A 21,452-nucleotide genomic window follows, 5' to 3' on the forward strand; every position below is an offset into this window, starting at 1 on the left:
ATTTGGCTCAAGTCACTGCTCGCTTCAGATGGTGCACTGCACGAGGGAAACACACAGGTTGTAGTTGGTGATATTTGATTTATAACACAGCAGTTATAATTACTTTTACAATGTGTAAAGTTTCTGTAATTTTCAGGTCTATAGTAGCTTAGTATGAAATAACTACAGTTTTAGTTGACCATAATTACAAGTGATCAGAGACATTTGAATGACTGTGATACCATAAGGCAACACTGAGAACAGTGCCTACACACCACAAATTACAAAAAACACACTGTAAATAAAAAAGTGCTCTTATGTTCCTGAGTTACAGGCTGTGTATAAAATCATTCACTTCTCCCTATGATTCATTATAAAGGGAGTTTGCCATTTTGTAGTTCTGTCCTATATAGTGGACTCATAGTATCCCAGAATGCACTGCAAAAAGTAGTGTACAACCAATGATCACTAGCCAAGCGATATATACCATCATGCACTGAATGAAAGAAAAACAGCACAGAGAAAAATAATACATGTTTGTTAAACTGACCTTAACTACCAATTTTAAATTCAAATTTTTTATTCAAATGTGTAGAAATTCCCTCAAGATGTTACTGAGATATCATGTTCATGAGAATGGGACGGACTGATGCGCAACCTGAAAACACAAAGCCATCGGCCATGTGTTCATGTTCTACTTTGTTGGTTTCTCCAAATGCCAAAATTTATTTTAAGCTTCGCAAACAAGGAGGAGGAATAATGACACTGGGCATGGACACTTCCTGAATCCTTGTTGTTGTTGCACAAAGAGGGAAGACATAGAAGAGAGAGGAGAGGAAGAATCAGTTCAGAGCAGAAACACCGGGCAAAGACAAGGAGGAAAGCAGGAGAACGAAACAGAAGGAGGTAAAACGCAACATTTACCTTGTTTTATAAATATCCTTTTGAATTAAAAAATTAATAGTTGAAGATTCCTCCCTAACTTACATTTACCTGTAAAATGTTTATCCAAATTCCTGGTATTACTGTTGCTGATAAGAGTGGACTGTGTGGGAGTGGATGGGAGGGTTACAGATCTTAAACGTAGCTGGTGTTTGCCACAGTCCTGATTGATCGCAGACCTGGACTGGGACTATAGATATTTATTGTATCAGAGCTGCTGTAACTGTCTATTTATATAGAAACTGCTTTACATGTTACACACTGCTTCACAATTAAAGTGTCAGATTAGCAACACCCCGGGTAAAATGGTAGCCATGTTTAATTAAGCAACTGCGGAATAACTGAACATCCTTGTATTGAGATTTGTGATGTCAGCTGTGGAGCTTCCTCTGTTTCAGTTTTACCACCTGCACTTTTAGGGCTGTGGAGAGAGAGAGACTGTCTGAAGCAACAAATCAGGATGTTCCTTCTCATCTGGGTGACCTCACTCTTCTCTATGCAAGGCCGCAATGCTGCCAGAGGTATGCATCGTTATTATGCTGTTAAACAGCGGCCTGGCAGTAATAGTATCTGAATATTTATCCACATATACCACAATAAATATCATTATAAATGTTAACCTGCTTTCAAATTAATCTCACTTTCAGTTCTTTTTGCCAAAGATACAGTTCTCAAATTCTGTTGTGTCGTCACTGCTATCTACAGCAGTTATACAAACCAGAAACAGTCATCACAGTGTTTCTTCTTCATCATTCATTGTATATCATGAGGTACTGCCAAAATCTTAATATCTCCTCTCCATGTTATTGTCTCCTTCTTTGCACTCAGCAGGTGCATCAATGAGGGGAAGTCAGCACTGTGAAGGTGGATTCTGTGCCACTTTTAGTAAAGGAGAAATAACAGCAGAGGCTGGTCTCTCTGTTGTGATACCGTGCTCTTTCATTGCTAGTTTTGGCTTCATACCCCAGAATCTAGTTTGGTACAAATGTGAACCAACTAAACAAAGATGTGGTGATTCTGACATAATCTTCCACACTAACAAGAACAACATGAAAGTTCAGTCTGGGTTCAGAGGACGAGTGTCACTGTTGGAGCCCGACCTGAGACAAAGGAACTGCAGCATCATCATCAGTGATCTTGTTGAGTCAGACTCAGGATCATATCAGCTCAGAGTTAATGGCATGGGGTTTGGGAGGACGGACGAAGTTACATTCTCTGCAAGAGCAAATGTCTCCGTTAAAGGTAAGAGCTACGGCAAATATACAGAGAGAAGTTTCCTGTTGCTGTGATGTGGTTATCGGTGAAATGTAAATGTACAGTGTTTTTATACACAAAACTGCGAGTTGTTGTAGTTGCTATTCTTCTTCTGAGTTTGGAGCAGAGAACTACCAACAGGTTGATGTGAGGTTATCACATGGTTTGGTCATTTTGAATTTGATTTTTTTTAAAAGTTCTGGGCTAACTGGGTACGACTGGACAGTAATTAAAATAATTACATTGTTTATGGACTTTAATAGAGATATGGTATTGTATCATAAGGTTATGATCAAATTGTTTAACCATTTCATATGTTGATGTTTTCCAAAACACAATACATTATGCAGCAATTATTGATAAAAGTTTCTTGAATACTTGCTATTTGACAACACTGAGCAATACAGCTAATAAAGTGGGAACAATATGTAGACTATAAACTATAACACTTTAAACTTTCATGAAATCTAAATTATGTCGTTTCTTGCAGGTCCTGTGCAACATTGTGGACCTGACAGTGCAGTCCTTCCCTGGGCCATTGCCGGGGTGTCCCTCAGTGTGAACATCTGCTACACAATCTGTGCGGTCTTCCTTTGGTATGTTACTACATCTGTATGTTATGTTTTAAAGGCTCTGTCAGTCCAACACATCATGGCTTAATCTGTTTTATTATTATTATATTTTTTCTCCAAAGGAAAGCAAGAAAAAAGCTGAAACCAAATCAAGAGGACAGAGTTTACATGTCACTGCAGAAAACAGACAGATCACCAGAGTATGAAGTTATTGACCAGACTCTGAACTGACAGATGTCAGCTTCCATCGCGTGTCTTTACAGTTTTGTGATGACTTTCAGACACCTTCGCTGCATTTTTTCTCGCATTGAAATTCATTAATTGAGGATAAGAGAAACAAAGAAAGTAATTATTTGAAGTTTTTTTCAAAGAGCACTTTCTCAACCAAGAGGCACAAAATGCTTCACAGATATATGAAACTAAAATGCAGTGACAAGACATAAGCATATTTAAGATAGCTGCATGAGAAAAAGCAGAAATCATAAACACAAAACAAGTAAAAAAATTGACAATAAAAGAAAACATACATATCTCACAATAAAAAGTATAGTTGTTATGAAAAGCCGTTCTCTGAAAGTGAGTTCTAAGATTTAAAGGCAGCAGTGTTTGCTGATTTAGTGGATCGGGATATAAAAGCATGTATAATTTTCAAGATTTAATTTCTATGATATTTCTTGAGTGGTTTAAATGTTTCCTTTACTGATTTATAATTTGCATTGTACAGTATGCTACTTTCTTCTGTTTACATTTAATTAAGCGTATCAATGCAGATGAAGTCAACTAAGCACAGATTATTTGGCAATACTTTCTATAGATAAAACAGACCTAATAAAGGCAGACTGATTGTTGAATCAGGGAGGTGTCTGATTGGTCCCTAAATTGATTCTGCAGCATGACAACAAGCCCATACTGTATACAACCAGAGTCATAGGTGACAACAAGGAGTCCTGCAACACAACAGAGCCCTGATCTCACTATCATGGAATGAGTGTGGGATTACATGAAGAGACAGAAGAACTGTGGCAAATTCTCCAACAACAAACTTGCCAAGTCCCTTGAAAAATTGTGCACAAGTATACCTAAAGGAGATTTGGTGCTTTTTCAAAGACAAAGGGTGGTCACAGCAAATTTGGACTTGATTTTGGTTACTTCTGTTTGCTGCCCTTTGTAACTTAATTCATAAATAAAAACTATAGGTGGTTTTAGTTTTGAAAAACATCCTCAGTTTACTTTTGGTGCTTACAACTTTTGCAAAAGACGACTGGGCGGGTTCTAGGCCATGATTGGTTTACCTGTTGTCTGTCAAATCTGGCAACTCCGCTGGAGGTTTATCTGTTGACTGGTCTCATCATGTGCAGCTGTGAACTCTGGAAACTGTGAAGGGAAGTGCCTGTGGCTTTTTATCTAAACTTAGAAACTGATGAAAAGAGAAAAAAAAAGAAAAGAAATATGTATATATTATCTGTCATAATTATCAAATTTTCCACATTGCTAATGCATGCTTTTGCTAGCTAGCTAGCAGCGATAGCCTTCGATGCTAACTGGACCCAGGTAGAAGGATGGACCACAGATGTTGACAGGAGCGAGTCTGGACACTGGGATAACTTGACCGAAATATCATGGAGCCTCTGTGTTGGAAGACTATATGTCCAGTGGGATATAATACCACAGGGTTGATGTTCATTTTGCCAACAGGAAGCACAGGTCGTCCTCATACCGGTAAGTCAAACGCAGCCACTGCTCTCTGTGGCTTTCCTCAGGATAGTAATCTACATCAACATCACTGTATTATATTTGTTGATGCTGCAGAGAAATAAACATTTTTTAGTTAGCAACAAACCAGTGTCAAAATACTCCATCAAAAGTAAAACTTATGCATTCAAATGTTACTTATCTTCAAAATAGTTGTAATGTCAATGACCTTATGTATTGTATCTGTAACGTTACATTATATTATTTTAGATTTTGTATGAAGCATTTCAATCAGCAAAGTAAATAAGTACATGTCAGTAATGAAGTTAAGTATTTTCCTTAGAAATGCAGTGAAGAAAATATAAAGTGGAAATACGAGGAACCTCAAAAGTGTACTTTGAAACTTGTATCTGAGTAAATGTACTCAGTTTCTTCCCACCGCTTAACATTTCTCAGGTCAAATCTCAGGTAATGTGTGATTTCTGATCATTTGTAGCCTACAATATGTACAAACCGGGTTTTTGTTACACTCTCTTCATCTTTGCTTTGTATTTATGTGATGCTGACCTGTGTAATGCGCAAACGACTTGTATACTCCACAGATGTGATTTTACAGTAAATTAATGTCAACTTTTAATATACTGTAAATTTCACCATGAAAATAACAATATTTAAATAAATGGTTTAGCAGTATGTTTGCTAGCAGTACCAGTAGGATATTTGCCACATTTTGTGCCGTTTTCAAGGACTTATCTTACTTCTATTTTTTATTTTTTTCACACCGTATCACTCCTGGTAATAACAAACAATTCTCCCTTTGTCCTCATAATGAATATACGCTTTTATCCTTTTACTGGCTTCTTTGAGTTCATACCTTAAATACGTCTTCTATCTGAAACTTATCTGTGCATCCTACATATTTTGTGATGGTTCAGTGACTTTGAAGTGAAGTTTTAAATCTTTAAATGTCACTACAGCGACCTTTCTGACACACTACAGATACTGTACAATATCAACCACAAGTTGCCTCTTTGTGACTTGACTGTTGTAATACATGCAGATATTAGCCTGTAGCACAGACCATTTACAGCAGTGCGGCAGTGTGTGTTGTGTATTGTTGATGTGATTTAGAAAGAAGTCATTCCATATGACCTCAAAAACAGAAACAACATGAGGTAAAGTTTCTCAAGATAACAAGATTAAAAAAAAATTTCAGTACTTTCCTTAATGGAACATTTGACATTTCTTCACAGATGTGGAGAGGATTTAAAGATTTTTTAAAAAAAGAAACAGTTTTCTTTTATTTCATGAATTAAATGACGATTCAAATTTGTAAGAACATATACAATGTACAGTGGGTCTCAGACTTTTGGACTCCATTTTACGTATTGTGATATTGTGAAAAACTAGGTTTAATCAGTCTAAGGAAAGGAGAAATATTGCTCAGCAGTGAGCAGGGGGAACTTCCTCAAACTGCGCTGTTGCACAAACAGGAGAGAAACAGAAAAGTGAGGAGAGGAAGGGTCAGTTCATGGCAGAAACACTCAGCAGAGATTACTGTGGAACAGAAAGAGGTAAAACACAACATTTAACTAATGCTTAAAATATTCTTGTGAACTGTAAGTGGTCATGTTATCATATCGATGCTCTTCCACATTCTTGGCTTTGCTGGTAGAATAAGAGTGGACTGTGCTGGAGAAAGAGCTGTTGAGGACGGGAGGATTGAAGACAGTGTTGTCACACATAGTGTGGTTCAGAGGGCTCAAATGTTGGACAGGGGCCCCGGAACATGGCAGGGATTATAGATATTTATTGTTTCAGAGCTCTTGTAAAGATTATTGTCGTAGAATTCATTTACACAGGACGTTTCAAGCACAAATGTGCTCTACCATAAAAAATGTGCTCACAGCCCTGCGTAAAGTGTGTTGATCTTGCAACTAGGGAAAAACTGAACATGCAACATCCTCTTTTAAGACGATGATGCTAACTTTGGAGTTTCCTTTGCTTCAGTTCCTGCCTGTTTACTCCATTTTTAGTGTAAAGTTTGTCCTGTGGAGAGGGAGACTGACTGTTTCAAGCATCAGATCAGGATGGTTGTTCTCATTTGGGCGACTCTGTTTTTCTCTCTGAGAAGCAGCAATGCTGATACAGGTATTTAATTTTTATTGTCTTGTTTTGATGCCAGTATTAGATATGAACAAAATAGTTAGTAATAACTGGCCATGATAAATGTCCTCCTGAGAAGTATTTAGTTTTTCTACCCTGGATTTACCAGCTCATTAAACATTACTCCCAACATCTATTTACTTGGAAACTCCAGGATAAATAGTTATTTAAATTCCTTATTTGTTTGTCACACATATAATGAATAAAGAAGTTCAATTGAAATTCCCTCATGTTGTTTACTCAAGCAGTTATATAAAACAGACAAAGACGTCAGGAGATCTAGACTTCCCTCATTTATTAAGTGTCATGGTGCATTGTTAAAATATATGTTTAAATTGTGTCTGTCTCTGTTTCTCTCTTACTGTTTAGCATTAACAGGTGCATCAGTGGGAGGAAAACAACTGTGTTCAACATGGCCATATGGATACTGTATCACTCTGCCTGAAGGAGAAATAACAGCTGAGGCTGGACTCTGTGTTGTGATACCGTGCTCTTTCACTACTGTTTATGGCTTTACACCCCAAAATCTAGTTTGGTACAAATGTGAACCAGCTAAACACAGATGTAGTGATTCAGACATGATATTCCACACTAACAAGAACAATATGAAAGTTCAGTCTGAGTTTAGAGGACGAGTGTCACTGTTGGAGCCTGATGTGAGTCAGAACAACTGCAGCATCATCATCAATGACCTGAAAGAGTCAGACTCTGGATCATATCAGCTCAGAGTTAATGGTGACCGGTATGGAAGACAAGATGGATTTACATACCCTCCAAGAGCAACTGTCTCTATTAAAGGTATGAAGAGCTACAATAAATGTATACAAGAAAATGTGCCTAAAACTGCACTGACACATTTGGTGTATTTATTGTCATAATGGGACATAAAATAATGTTTGGCATTTGTCGACCTCTGTGGGCAACCAGTAGGAACTGCAGCAGCTCCTACTATGTCAGTTCACCTGATTCATGTTCTGGTCTCCCATCAGGTCTGAGTCAGAAGCCCACAGTGATGACTCCTCCACTGACAGAGGGACAGCAGGCCACACTGACCTGCACTGCCCCTGGTTTCTGCTCTGGATCGGATCCTAAAATCACCTGGATGTGGAGAGGAGCAGGAGAGAAGGACTCTCACATCACAGGAAACATCACTGATTTCAAAACTGAGAATCTGGCTGGTTTCCTACACAGACACAGCTCAACTTTGACCTTTAACGCTTCAGCTGAACACCACGGCACACAGGTCACCTGTGAGGTCAGCTTCACAGGAATCACCACCACAGAGGAGACAGTGACTCTGAATGTGACCTGTGAGTAGCACACACTGTACTTTATTGTCAAATATACTTTTAACTGATCTAAAATGTTTGCTAATAGATTTGCTCTCATGTTATTTCTGAAGGTCTGAACTCTATTGAATTTTACAACATCAACTGTGTTCTTGCAGAAAAGATGAATTCAACAATGCTATATGATTGTGCAACCTGTCTTTTTGTGTCATAGATGTGAAGGAAGTAAGAATCACTGGGGATACAAGAGTGAAGGAGGGTGAGACTCTAAATCTGACCTGCAGTGTTGAAAGTTTCCCTCCATCACTCATCATGTGGAATAAAATTCCTGACATAAACATTCAAAATGGATCAGAAACTAATCTGCAGAACAACACGTTAAATGAGCTACAGAACAACACATTCACTGATCTGCAGAACGACACGTTAACTGAGCTACAGAACGACTCGTTAACTGAGCTACAGAACAACACGTTAAATGAGCTGCAGAACGACACATTCACTGATCTGCAGAACGACACATTCACTGATCTGCAGAATGACACTGAAACCTTCCTGCAGGAAAGAAGTGGAATGGCCACTCTGTCCATCACTAATGTGACAGCAGAAGATTCTGGGCTGTACATCTGCATAGTGAAACAGCTGAACAACACCTGGAAGAAAAATGTTGATGTAAAAGTGATATGTAAGTACATTGCACAACTTTGTGTTTTCAGACAGTAAATTAATAGGACTGTAGTTCTTTCTTAGCAGATAACTAAAGCTATGAGTTTAGCGCAGAGACCAACTTCAATAATACCACGAATTCACCCTGAATAACTGTGCCTTCACATGTGCAGTATGTTAGGCCATCTCAGTATTTGTGCATTTTTAACTGCAGGGCTCTTACTTTACTGTATTTGTTTTAGTTTCTGTTGTAAATGAGATTTTTACTAAAGTCATCGGACCTGTAGAGGCTTTGTGATGGTGTCCAAGTGGTTGTCAGCTCCACTGGAGCCTCGTGTTTAGAATAATAGAAACTTAAACTTTAAAATGTTTCAAACTTCAGTACCCTCCAGTGGTAGCATAAAAAAATACACAATATTGTGTGTATCACAAACTTTTAGGATTTATTATTCATACGATATACTAAGCTATATTTATACACCAAAGCACTTGCACTATGGCTGCTTTTTTGTACTTTATCAGGAAAAAAGTCACCATAATAACTCAAGAATTAGTCTGAAGTGGCACATCTGTATATGATATATATTACATGTATATAGGTATCCACAAAATTATGTAATGTATCAAATGTATTTGGCTCTCAGATTGCTTAAATTTCATTACTTAGAAATGTTTTTTTCAATTAATTAAAAAAATTCATCTGTTTTCCCTACATTTGTTGTAGTTTAAGTTGAAATAATTTGTTTAAAATGTACTTCACAGATATGAGACAACCTGGTATCACTGGGGATACAACTGTTCAGAAGGGAGATGTTCTGAATCTGACCTGCAGTGCTGAGAGTTTCCCCCCGTCTCTTATTACATGGACTAAACTTGGCTTCAACACAAATCTGCACAATGGAACTGACCTGCAGAGCAACACTGGATCAGCCACACTTATGGTCCCTAATGTGACAGCTGGAGATTCTGGACAGTACATCTGTACAGCTAAACATCTGGACATGGCTGTGACTATATATGCTGATGTAACTGTGACTTGTAAGTAGACTGTGCTGATGTTTTTGAGAAGGAAGTTCATGTGTATGTATTTAACACTATCAGCATATTGTTGTGACTTTGACGCCCTTCTGTTGTGTTGGCAGGGTTTTCAAAGATCTTACAAAACTCTGCATGTGAGGTTCAGTTGGAGGTCCTGACCTGTGTGTGTATCAGTGAGGGGTTTCCCTTACCCACCATCAGATGGCCACTGTTAAAGAACCACACTGAGTACTCAGTCATTACCAGTGTGTCAAACCACAGAGTCAACAGCACCATCATCCTAACTGTAAAAGATCACCATAACATTTCTGTTGAGTGTGTCAGCAGCAATGGGAATGAGGAAGCAAAAGAAAAGCTCACCACCACCTCTGAAAAATATGGTACATGTTCTCAACTTCACTACACTTCTGCTACTACTTAAATACAGACCACTGCTTTATGACATTTTTAGTACCTCTTTTATCTCTCTTGTATACAAACAACTTATTAGGCAAATAATTACATATATATATATATATATATATATATATATATATATATATATATATATATATATATATATATATATATATATATATATATTTATACAATTGTTCAGAAATACATGGGCAAAAGCATTAATTATTTTGTTCTTTTTGATTGCAGATAAATCCAAAGAATTATTAAAAACTGTTTCATGGTTGCAAACCATCATTGCCTTTTTGACTGGCGTTGTTTTTTCAGCAGTCTTTTGCTGTTTTGCAAAGAAATGCCACAGGTACACTATCAATTCCAACAATTAATTTCCAGGTTTTGTCAGTGGGTAATATTTATACGTACATTTAAATTTGTTGCTGTGTAAATATATTTTCTCTTTTATTTTCAGAAAAAAACAAAAGAGCTCTGGAAATCTGGATGAGACTCTGGAGATGGTGACCAGTCAAGAGGATCCACCGGTATTTAAATTGATTCATCTAATTCTATAATGCTTCATATATTTAAGTATTAGTTTTCTTCATACCTGTCTCCAGAATTAAATGGTTTGAAATATTCTATCTCTTTCATTAAACAACCATCGTGTTTTATGTGTTTCAGTCCATTTCATACTGCCGACCATTTTGGAGAACTTTGTGGCATTTTAAACGTGTGAATGTGGCTTTCATTTTATCAGAAACACTTTATTCAGGGAAGTGACCATAATTAGCAGATGATGTAGTTACATTTTGCAAAAAAAAAGCTCTACTCTTTGAGTGATCTCTCAAAAAGTCTGACGAGCAACAGGTAGTCTGCTAGACGAACCAGTTCCCTCTAAACAAACACATACATGGGTATTAAATCTTAGGAAAATACAGCACATAAGAGGAGGAAGGGTGGTGGAGGGAGCTTCAGCATCAGTTGAGTAAAGGGGAAAAGTGTCAGGTTTTAAACGCCGCTTTGTACACCTGCATTAATGTGGCTGAATGTCATTAGTCAGATTGTAGCCAAACAGTTGATGAGTGAGTCACTGATGTTGACGTCTGACTGTCAATCAACTCATGCAAGCATGACTTCAGTGCTCTGCCTTTATCTAACTGTATGCTTCACTCATTTCATGTGTGTGCTGAAACTTGCAGACTTGCAAACTTGTGATACTGTATTTTCTATCACAGTCAACACCATATCTTATGTGACGCTCAGAGTTCCCCTTTTTGTTTTTTTGTTGTTTCTTTTTTTTCCTGCAATGCACTCGTGAGTAGACTGATTTGAAAAGACTGCTCTGGATGACCACATAACAATAATCTAACCATCGCACAAAGCTAAGCTAAAGCTTTGAAAGCATACTTAAATGAATGGACTCAAACTGTAGCCTGTGGCATAGTTAGAATAAATATTCTGAAATAATTTGCAGTTATGTAAATATCCCAGACAGAGAGACTTCATGCATACTATAGAGTTTTTGGGCTTGTTGCAGCTGCCAAATCATTCATGTCATTTACGTTGTACCTTGCAGATGTATGATGGTCAAGCAGTCGAAGACGGTCAGACCCACGACCAAGAAGCAGCTGAAGATGGAACTGTGGCAGCAGAGAAAACAGACCCTGAACTCGACAGTGAGCCAAAAGATGTGGAGTATGCCAGCATTGATTTCTCACTGTTGAAAAGAAAGAGACCCAGGCAGGCAGCAAAGATTCAAGAGTCCACCGAGACAGAGTACGCTGAAATCAAAAAAGAAGAAAAAGAGGAAAGAGAAGACAATGGTGGAGAGGAAGGTGAAATGTTGGATGGTAAAGAAGAGGAGGCCTTGATAGAGGAGGATGAGGAGACAAAAGACTGTGTCCTGGAAGAGGAGGAAAGGGAGGACATGGCGGTGTACTCCAATGTAAAGGATATAATGGGTGAGATGTAAGGATTGTTTTTTATTTTGGAGATGCTTGACGATAAAGTTTCATTGCTTTCATCAGATTTAATGGATTGATATGATGGACAGTTCCTACCACCAGCACTGTGATCTTCAAACGCCAAATTCAGCCTTTGATAAATTGTGACTGAGCTACATAACAACTCTACATGTTTGTATATGCACCTGCGTTCATTTGACTAAAGGTGAATTGGAAGTTGGGCAGAATTTCCTTATTCAAGTGTTTTTGTGATATAGTACGTTGTGCCCTGTTGTATGGTCCAACTTCTTATCTGTTGTTGATAGTGAATGTCAGCCAGTCCACCACCTTGGTTCAGACTGGAAAATCTCAGCCACCGAACAGATTGTGTTGAAACTTTGTACAGACATTATATACTTGTATATATTACTTGTATACTATTATATACTGTACTGTTTGTGTTTTGTGATCATTAATGAATGTTAGCAGGCTAACATGCTAAGATAATGGGTATAGCAAACATCAGCATGTTAGCATTGTTATTGTGAGTATGTTAGTATGCTGACAGTCTCACTTTCACCGAGTGGCAGTCTTGTTTCATTTTGGTTTTGTTTTTATTTTTTTCATTTGCACTGTCAGCAGCACAGTATTCCAAGCATAGGCTGTATATAAAACTGGACGTTGACTCTGGATCTGAAAAGTGAAGCCAATGTGGAAGAGCCTTAAACCTGCATTCTGTCTAATGACCATCAGGGGGTGACTCCACTGGTTGCAAAAAGAAGTCAGATTGTATTGTATAAGTCTGTGTAGGAATGACCCAACTTTTCCCTTGATTTATTACCTCGGTAAACATTTTCCTAATGGTCTCAATCACTAGTTTCAAGTTTTCTTCAATACAACATGATGTTCATTTTTTTAAGTGATGGTCCCGTTTAGAGGAAAATAGACCATAAAGCAGGGTATACATTAGGGCGGGGCTACCATGTGATTGACAGACTGTAGTACACACCTGCCTGTCAATCAGGATAGAGTACAGAGCAGGCCAGATCCACCCCTCACTCCTCCTCAGCTCCACCTTCTCCTCCAAATATGGTTTCATCTGGTTTCAAAAAACAAAGGTGGCGACAGACAAATTGCAAACTCAAGGCTTCAAAATGGCAGTTTACAAACCAATTGGTGACGACACGGTGGGTTGCCACTTGATTACAAGGAATAGAAAATATAACAGCATTTATCATAGCCATGTGTAAACCCTGACAGAGTAAGATCCCTTCCTAGAGTAGTTCCAAATGCGCGATGTCATATGGATGTCATTCTGTGCAAAAAAAAAGTGTTACAAGATTGTTTAATGAGACTTCAGCAATGTCATTTCAGATATACATTTGAAGACACCTGCTTGATTTGTCGAACTAAGTTTCCATGTTTCTCGTTGATATGCAGTGGATAGATAATGACACAAAGAGCAAATTTTATACTGAAAAGACAGTAGTTTTCACAAATTTATGTTTGTTTGTTTGTTTGTTTTGTTTCTAGGGATTACAGATCAGTGCAATGTCTTTTAGTTTTTTTTTTTTCTTTTTTTTGCTTCCATAGCTGTGTTAAAGTTCTTCAGCAGGTCATAGATTATTTCCCCTTTTGAAAAACGTGTCGAGAATCAGGCTGACTCTCAGAACTAAGTGAGAAGGTTTTGTTTTTAACAGAAAACACGTTTGATTCTGTTTGGGGCGCCCCTGTTGAGTTGTCAGTTACAGCAAAGCTTTAATAGTTTCATTAGCTTTTTATATGCACACATGCATTAACTGATAAGGGCGGCTATAGTTGGTGGCTATGTGTGAAAAGGAAGTTGTTAAACAGAATACAGTGATGACATACCAGGCAAAGTTTAGATGACTTATCGCTTTAGTGACTTTTCTTAGAGCACAACTTTGAACAAGACTTTGCACAATAAACCATTAAACCATAAAACACAGTTACAAGTGCAGAGGTTCTTTCAAAGAGGCTCCGTGCAGTTGAAATTAAGAAGTAGGATGAATTCAGATCATTTCTTTTTGAATCTGCAGGTATTTAATGCATTTAATCATTGACAGGATTTGTCTTTATTATGCATGAACAAACTAAAGATTAATGCTAACTATTAATTAAACTAATGCTAACTAACAGCACAATAAAATAGAAGTAACAAGTCTGTGTGTAATTTTGGACTCTGATTTAACTTTCAAATCCCACATAAGTAAGGTAACCAAGCAAGCTTTCTTCCACCTCAGAAATATTGCCAGAGTGCGCCTGTTTTTAAGTCAACAAGACACTGAGAAGCTCAATCATGCTTTTATCTCAAGCACATTGGTCTACTGTAATGTTCACATGAGAGAGAGCACATTACTCCTGTACCTGCCAAACAGCATTGGCTCCCTGTGTCTTTCAGAATTGATTTTAAAGTTCTTTTACTTGTATACGAAGCTCTTAATGGTTTCACGCCTTCTTACATCACTGATTGTCATTTTATCTCTCTCTTATCTCTTTTTTCTCTCCACAATCCACTACAGCAGGTCTTCTAAATATTCAAAATGTTCCCCAAAATAAAACTGCAGAAGGGGCCTTCATCCATTATGCACCTAAATTGTGGAACTCTTTACCAAGAAATATTAGAGGGGCAGATTCAGTGGACAATCTCAAATGACAAGTGAATTCATACCTGTTCAATTTAGCATTCAGTTAGCTCTTAGAGTTGTTCATTTCATTGAAATTCTTTATTTTCCACTTCTTTCCTTCCTGTTTTTCTTGTCTATTTTTAAGCACTTTGAGCTGCATTCTGTGTATGAAAAGTGCTATATAAATAAAATGTATTATTATTATTATCATTACTATTATTAATGACTCAGTTATTGACAATTGTTATTATAACTGGCACTGCAGATATTAACCTAGTAATACAGAGATATAATTTATTTTGCATTATGATGTTTGAGGATGATTAGATAGAATAGTTGGTTTCATGAGATGACTTTTCTTTTTTTTAACACTTCCTCTTTTTAAAAGAGCCGCATCCTTTTACAGTCAAGAAGATCTTAATCTTAATCTTAGTCTTGTTTCATTTTGTTGAGTGTTTGAGCTGCACGTTCTCAACTGGATATATTGTGTATAATTTGATAGTAAGAGGTTGTACTTTGGCTGTACTTTAAGTGTGGTAGTCTAGAGGAAGTAATGACTAGCAGTGGTTTTAGAAACTTCCTGGAAACTTGTAGTGCAAAGAGGGAAGAAGTACAAGAGGAAGAAGGGAGGTACAGTCAGTCCAGAGCAGAGACATTCGGCTGAGATCACTGAGGAGAGAGGAGACAGAAAGAGGTAACACACAATATTCACCTTATTTAAAACAAAAAACAAAAAACAAAACATTTTTAGATTGTTGGGAAATATGTGTTACAATGCTTTTTTTGAACCAAGGGGCAATTGTAGATTTTTATTTCTATAATATTTCTTTTTCCATTTTGTTTTTGAGCTGTTACAGATGAGTAAAATGTATTTAACAGCTCTCTGGAAAAGGTTCCAAAATAAAACATTTCAGGGGACTCACAACTCTCAAGATGTTTGTCAAATTTATTAATGCAACAAAATTGCAACACATGCAACATCCTGTATTTAAATGTGTGTAGTCAGCCATGACGGTGTTTCTTGTTCAGTTTCATCACCTGAACTTCTTGTATGTTGATTGCTCTTTTCATGTAATTTTTGTGTGTTTGAAATGAAGAGTTTGTCCTGTGGAGGGAGAGACCGACTGCCTCAAGATTTTAATCAGGATGTGGGTTCTCATCTGGACTCTGCTCTTCTCTGTGAGAGTCAGCAGTGCTCGTGGAGGTAGAGTATATAACTGTAGTATTGTCATGCTTCCAGTATTTATCTTTTGAAGCTTCTGACAACACCTAAACATTTTGAAAAACTAATGTTGTCAGTTCAAGCCCTACGTATAAGTATTTTCCTTTTCCTGTAGTTTGTAGCTGGTGAGAATTAGGATGATCCACAACATCTGTTCATTATCATGGGAAATCAGGGATAAACTGGTTTTAAATATAATTTAAATATTATATTTAAAACCAGTTTATCTGATTTCCCATGATAATGAACAGATGTTGTGGATCATCCTAATATCAGGGATAAACTGGTTTTAAATATAATTTAAATATTATATTTAAAACCAGTTTATCCCTGATTTCCCATTCTTAAATTTAATTAAGAATTCACTCAACAAATTATGAGAAGAAAACTAAGTTGAATGTTCAGTGTAGAAACAGTATAATTTTTGTATCTATAATCAGAGGATTCTGATAACATAACTGTCTGAAAAATTATTTAAAATCAACCTCGTACATCAACAGAAACATAATGGTATAATGCAGCTGACAACAGCCTTTAGATAAAATAACACTAAAACATTAAACAAAAAACAAGAAAACATTTTAGTAAACATGATTTGTCTTCATCAGTGATCTTGTGTCATCAAAATCTCTTGTCATTTTAAAACTTGTTTCTCTTTCCCTCTCTTCATTAACAGGTTCATCTGGTCAAAGATGGCAACATAATCAGGAACACAGTATCACCCTTAGTCAACAAGATATAAAAGCAGAGGCTGGACTCTGTGTTGTGATACCGTGCTCTTTCACTGCTGCTGATGATGATGATGTCAAAAGTGTAATTTGGTACAAATGTGATCCATCTACAACAACATGTGGTAAACCTGACACACCAATATTCAGCTCCAGTAACAACGGAAATGTTGAGTCTGGGTTTAGAGGACGAGTGTCACTGTTGGAGCCTGACCTGAGACAGAAAAACTGCAGCATCATCATCAACGACCTGAAGGAGACAGACTCTGGATCATATCAACCCAGAGTTGATGGTATCCTGAGTGTGAAGAATGATGGCTTCACAGCCAGATCTAGAGCAAAGGTTACTGTTACAGGTATCAACAGCAAATACTTTATATGTACAGTGAATGTGTTACTTGTTAAAGTTACAGTGTAATATGCACCAACTGTAGTTTATCAAAGACTTGGTCCACCCAAACTACAATGAAGCGTCTTCTCACACTTGCCCGTAGCTGCATCGACTCATACTGATATGGTTTTTGTTTTTGAGGTTTCTACTACCACTGCAACTCAATGGACTGAAACAACAGTCTGACTTTTTTCTCTTATACAAACATTCCTGCTGTATCTGCTCTTTTTATATTTCCTTTCCCATCAGGTCTGAGTCAGAAGCCCACAGTGATGACTCCTCCACTGACAGAGGGACAGCAGGCCACACTGACCTGCACTGCTCCTGGTCTCTGCTCTGGATCTGATCCTAAAATCACCTGGATGTGGAGAGGAGCAGGAGAGAAGGACTCTCACATCACAGGACACATCACTCATTTCAAAACTGAGAATCTGACCGCCCTCATGCAGAGACACAGCTCAACTTTGACCTTTAACGCTTCAGCTGAACACCACGGGACACAGGTCACCTGTGAGGTCAGCTTCACAGGAATCACCACCACAGAGGAGACAGTGACTCTGAATGTGACCTGTGAGTAGCACACACTGTACTTTATTCACAAAACACTTCAGGTTCAGCAATGACGTGAAACATTTGGGCCCAGTCTTAAACAGTTGATCTAGTTTTAAACTTTTTGACTCTTAATACAAAGTGAACAGTTTTTGTAAATAGAGTTTTTTCTCTGCTGACATATTTTCTCAGATGTGAAAGACATGAAAATCAGTGGAAATACAACTCTGGAGATGGGTGATGTTCTGAATCTGACCTGCAGTGTCAATAGTTTCCCTGCATCTTTAATTCAATGGACTAAAAATGGCTCCGACAAAAACCTGATGGAACACAGAGGATCAGCCCCTCTTATCATCCACAATATGACAGCAGATGATTTTGGACAATACATCTGTACAGCAAAACATCTGAACAACACCCTGATGAAAAATGTGACATTATGTGAGTGCATATGGCAAATGTTCCTGGAAAGGAAATTCACATCACATCACATTATCAGAGGCCTTATCAAGTCTAATGTCTGAATTTGATTTTAGATATATATAAATATAGAGATTTTTTATTTTTCATGTATTGGTCTCTAACCAACATTATACGTTTTCTGAAAAAAAAAAAACGTAAACCTATTGATAGATTTTTAAGGCTTCTCAGCCTCACACTGGAGCCACATGTTCAGGGTAATAAGAAATTGTTTTTCAGACAAATTCTAATAATTTGTTTTAAATCTTGTCTTAAAGATTTGAAGAAACCTGTAATCACTGGAGTGACAACTGTTAAGATGGGTGATGCTCTGAATCTGACCTGCAGTGCTGGAAGTTTCCGTCTATTGGATATCATATGGACTAAACTTGGTTCCAACAAAAACCTGACAAGAGAAACCAAGACCATCCTGCAGAATGACACTGGAACAGCCACTCTCCTCATCTCTAACGTAACGGCAGAAGATTCTGGACAGTACGTCTGTACAGCAAAACATGTGATCACTGCTCTGACCACACGTTCTGAAGTCACTGTGAAATGTAAGTGATCTGCACTAGTTCCCTTTAAAAGCAAAGCAAGTTCATATCGGCTTAGCGTGTGGTTGCTGTGACTTTGATATCCTTCTCGTGTGTGTGCAGTTTTTCCAAGGATCCTAAGTAGTTCTGCATGTGAGGTTCAGTCAGAGCTCCTGACCTGTGTGTGTGTCAGTGAGGGGTCTCCTTTACCCACCATCAAATGGCCGCTGTTGGAAAACTACACTGTGCACTCAGTCAGTACCACGATGACAGACCACACAGTCAACAGCACTGTTATCCTAACTGTAAAAGATCCCAGTAACACTGTTGTTCAGTGTGTCAGCAGCAATGAAAATGGGGAATCAAAAGAGAACCTCAGCATCCCAACAAATGACTTAAAACAACATGGTAAGTTGTTCACAACTGCTTCACTGACATTTTCAGGATACAAATTTTTGTGGGGCTCCCGTGTGTTTTATGTTATCACTGAGAAAAAGGAGACACAGCAATCACCACAGTTATTTTTTCCTCATTCTCAGATCTACTCACAAAGCTGTTAACGATTGTTAAACAACCACACGTCATCAATGCATTTTTGATTGGGGTGACTCTTTCAGCAGCCATGTTCTGGCTGGCCAGCAAATGCCCCAGGTAAGTTTGTCATCCTTGTATTACTGAGCTTCTTTAGGTATTTCCTTTCTTTCTTCTTTCTTTATTCTTGTATTACCATCAGTCATAAAGGGTCATACCAGTGTTTTAACATGTTTTTGCCAGTTTACTGCAGATCATAAATACTTACACTAGCATAAATGCCAATTATTTTTCAAGGTAAACCACGGCATGTTTTTAAATGAGTTCTTCCTTTATCATTACCTGATTAAATTGAGGTTAATGATGTAAAGTTCATCATTTGTGTGGGCTAAAACATTCAGAATCACAGGTTTGGTCCTTTAAACTCCTGTTTTAAGTGTGACTTTAATTCTGTAAAACTTGCTTATTACTTGTTGGGTTTTTTTCTATTTATTTGTTAACAATTGTTGCTGTTTAATTACATTTCTCTTCAGGAAAAAACAGAGGGGATCTGGAAATCCGGCTGAGAACCTGGAGTTGGTGACCGCTCAGGCGGTTCCACTAGTACGTATATTTTTGCTATTTGTAGTGATAAAACTCTTTCAAATATATTTGTTAAATGTTAATTAAATGTTTATATGCACTTCCATCATTTTCCATCACATTTCATTGCAATAACACACAACAGTAATCTAAAGAGGACTGAAATAGAGTCAGACATGATACCTCTGGTATCTCAAGCATGTTTCACGTCTTTACAAGCTGATTTTTTAAGCAAAGGGAATTGAGTGGTAATCAGATGCAGCCTGGAAAATCAGAGAAACAGGTTAGAATATAGATGAAAATATTTAATGTCACTAAAGGAGAGAAGAAATGTTATGCTTTGCATACATATTATTGTGTGACCCGTGTGGGATAGCTATTTACTTACATCACTACTGCGATGTATCTGACAGATCGACGATGGTCAAGCTGTGAACGATGATGGGACCCATGACCAAGAGGCAGCCGTGGGAGGAGCTAGTGCTGTGGAACCAAACGAGGTGGAGTACTCTGACATTGACTTCTCTGTGTTGAAAAGAAGGGGTACCCCAGAGGCCGAGGAGACGCAAGACCCTGTGGAGACGGAGTACGCTGAAATTAAGAAAGAAGCTGTAGCATGCGGACAAGACAATGGGGGTGAGGAAATTGAAGTGTTGGAGGACAAGAAAGAGGAGGAGGTGATGAAAGGGGAGGATAAGGAGACGGAACAGTGTATGCTAGCAAAGGAGGAGGGAGGTGAGGATGTGGCGCTGTATTCGAATGTGAATAAAATAATGCTTCAGACTTCAGACTTAGAGGAGTCACGTTAAACGGAGGAGAGCGCGTGAGAGCAACAAGGGGGTTGATCTAGTGCAGAAATGCTCATGTTCAGATATGATGCGGTGCCGTTTGTTAGGAAAGGAAAGCATGTATGTAACAATATCAAGTGACGCATATTTCATGTACAAACACATCAATCCATACAAAGGCAGCTTCACATAACTGATCCCCCAAAAAGCCACCCTGTGTATAAATACTCAAAACATGAGCCAGGTGGAAAAGTAAAAAGATGCATGTAGCAGTAGAGCTTTGCATTACTTTCAGAAAATACCCTTTTATTAAGAAATACAAGCAGCTGAAAAAACTACATTAAAGTAGTTTACTGTACAGAATTGTCATCTTCAAATGTTGTTGTGTTGTTTTTTTTTTGTGTATAATATGATTGAACTGTCTCAAACTAATTTCTGCTGTGTTCATGGAAAAGCTGACCACGTCCAGTGAACCAAGCTCCTGGTGATCGGTCTGGTGCACTGCATGCTCATTAATCTCATCAATATGAGGCAGAGTATGAGGCAAATTGTAAAGTGCTTTTCATTGCCTCTTCTGACTTTTTTCCTTTTTCATGCAAGTAGTTGAAGTTGTGCCTGAAATCCTTTCTGATTAAAGTCCTACATAATTTCAGTCCATTTATTTGAAAATGTCTAACTTTGTATTCTTTAATTTATAGCATGTTTGTGCCATAAGTGCTCTGCTGGATCCCCAGTGCCCCTGTGTTTGCCTCTGTGCCACTCTGTCGTCCTCTGGCTGTTTCTCAGCTTGATACAAAAACACACCTTAACCTTATGCACTGAGGAAGTGTCCCAAGTATTTATTATACATTTTCATTCAGACTCTGTACACACAAATTTGGGCACTTAGATGTGCATTTGCAATGTGAATGTTCTGACCCTCATAAGTCAGCCTGCAGATACTGGATTTGTCAGTTCTACAGATTAGTCAGTGTTGGTTAAAGCACATTTTTGCACAGTATCTATTTTGCATAATACAATTACGTGATGACTGAGTCATGGAAACATTAGCACAAAGAAAATCTACTGGGTGGTTGGTTACTCA

The 21,452-nt window shown here is 37.8% G+C and overlaps 1 protein-coding gene across 1 annotated transcript; it reads left to right on the plus strand.

Moving 5' to 3' along the window:
• Positions 1-731: 731 nt before the first annotated feature.
• LOC139612910 (uncharacterized) lies at positions 732-21,025 on the plus strand. Its single transcript, XM_071469059.1, has 24 exons — positions 732-885; positions 1,341-1,442; positions 1,750-2,163; positions 2,666-2,771; positions 2,870-6,590; positions 6,975-7,403; positions 7,595-7,915; positions 8,109-8,579; positions 9,323-9,598; positions 9,703-9,978; positions 10,244-10,355; positions 10,464-10,533; positions 11,556-11,959; positions 12,261-12,334; positions 15,147-15,276; positions 15,680-15,786; positions 16,481-16,888; positions 17,173-17,493; positions 17,665-17,913; positions 18,210-18,491; positions 18,591-18,875; positions 19,007-19,118; positions 19,532-19,601; positions 19,994-21,025. Exons 5-24 carry the CDS (start codon positions 6,530-6,532, stop codon positions 20,387-20,389), a joined length of 4,854 nt encoding a protein of 1,617 aa, XP_071325160.1. The 5' UTR covers positions 732-885; positions 1,341-1,442; positions 1,750-2,163; positions 2,666-2,771; positions 2,870-6,529; the 3' UTR covers positions 20,390-21,025.
• The last annotated feature ends 427 nt before the right edge of the window (positions 21,026-21,452 follow it).

Source organism: Trachinotus anak, unplaced genomic scaffold (genome assembly GCF_046630095.1).
Source record: "Trachinotus anak isolate AG129_WGS33_773 ecotype Australia unplaced genomic scaffold, CSIRO_AGI_Tana_v1 ptg000032l, whole genome shotgun sequence".
NCBI lineage: Eukaryota > Metazoa > Chordata > Actinopteri > Carangiformes > Carangidae > Trachinotus > Trachinotus anak.

What these genes read in the sequence shown, in the direction of transcription:
- LOC139612910 (XM_071469059.1), top strand. Translation starts at nt 6,530, where the DNA reads ATGGTTGTTCTCATTTGGGCGACTCTGTTTTTCTCTCTGAGAAGCAGC. An exon ending in TTCTGAAGTCACTGTGAAAT is followed by an intron (nt 18,492 to 18,590) that starts GTAAGTGATCTG and finishes GTGTGTGTGCAG; the next exon opens with TTTTTCCAAGGATCCTAAGT. An exon ending in CCGCTCAGGCGGTTCCACTA is followed by an intron (nt 19,602 to 19,993) that starts GTACGTATATTT and finishes TGTATCTGACAG; the next exon opens with ATCGACGATGGTCAAGCTGT.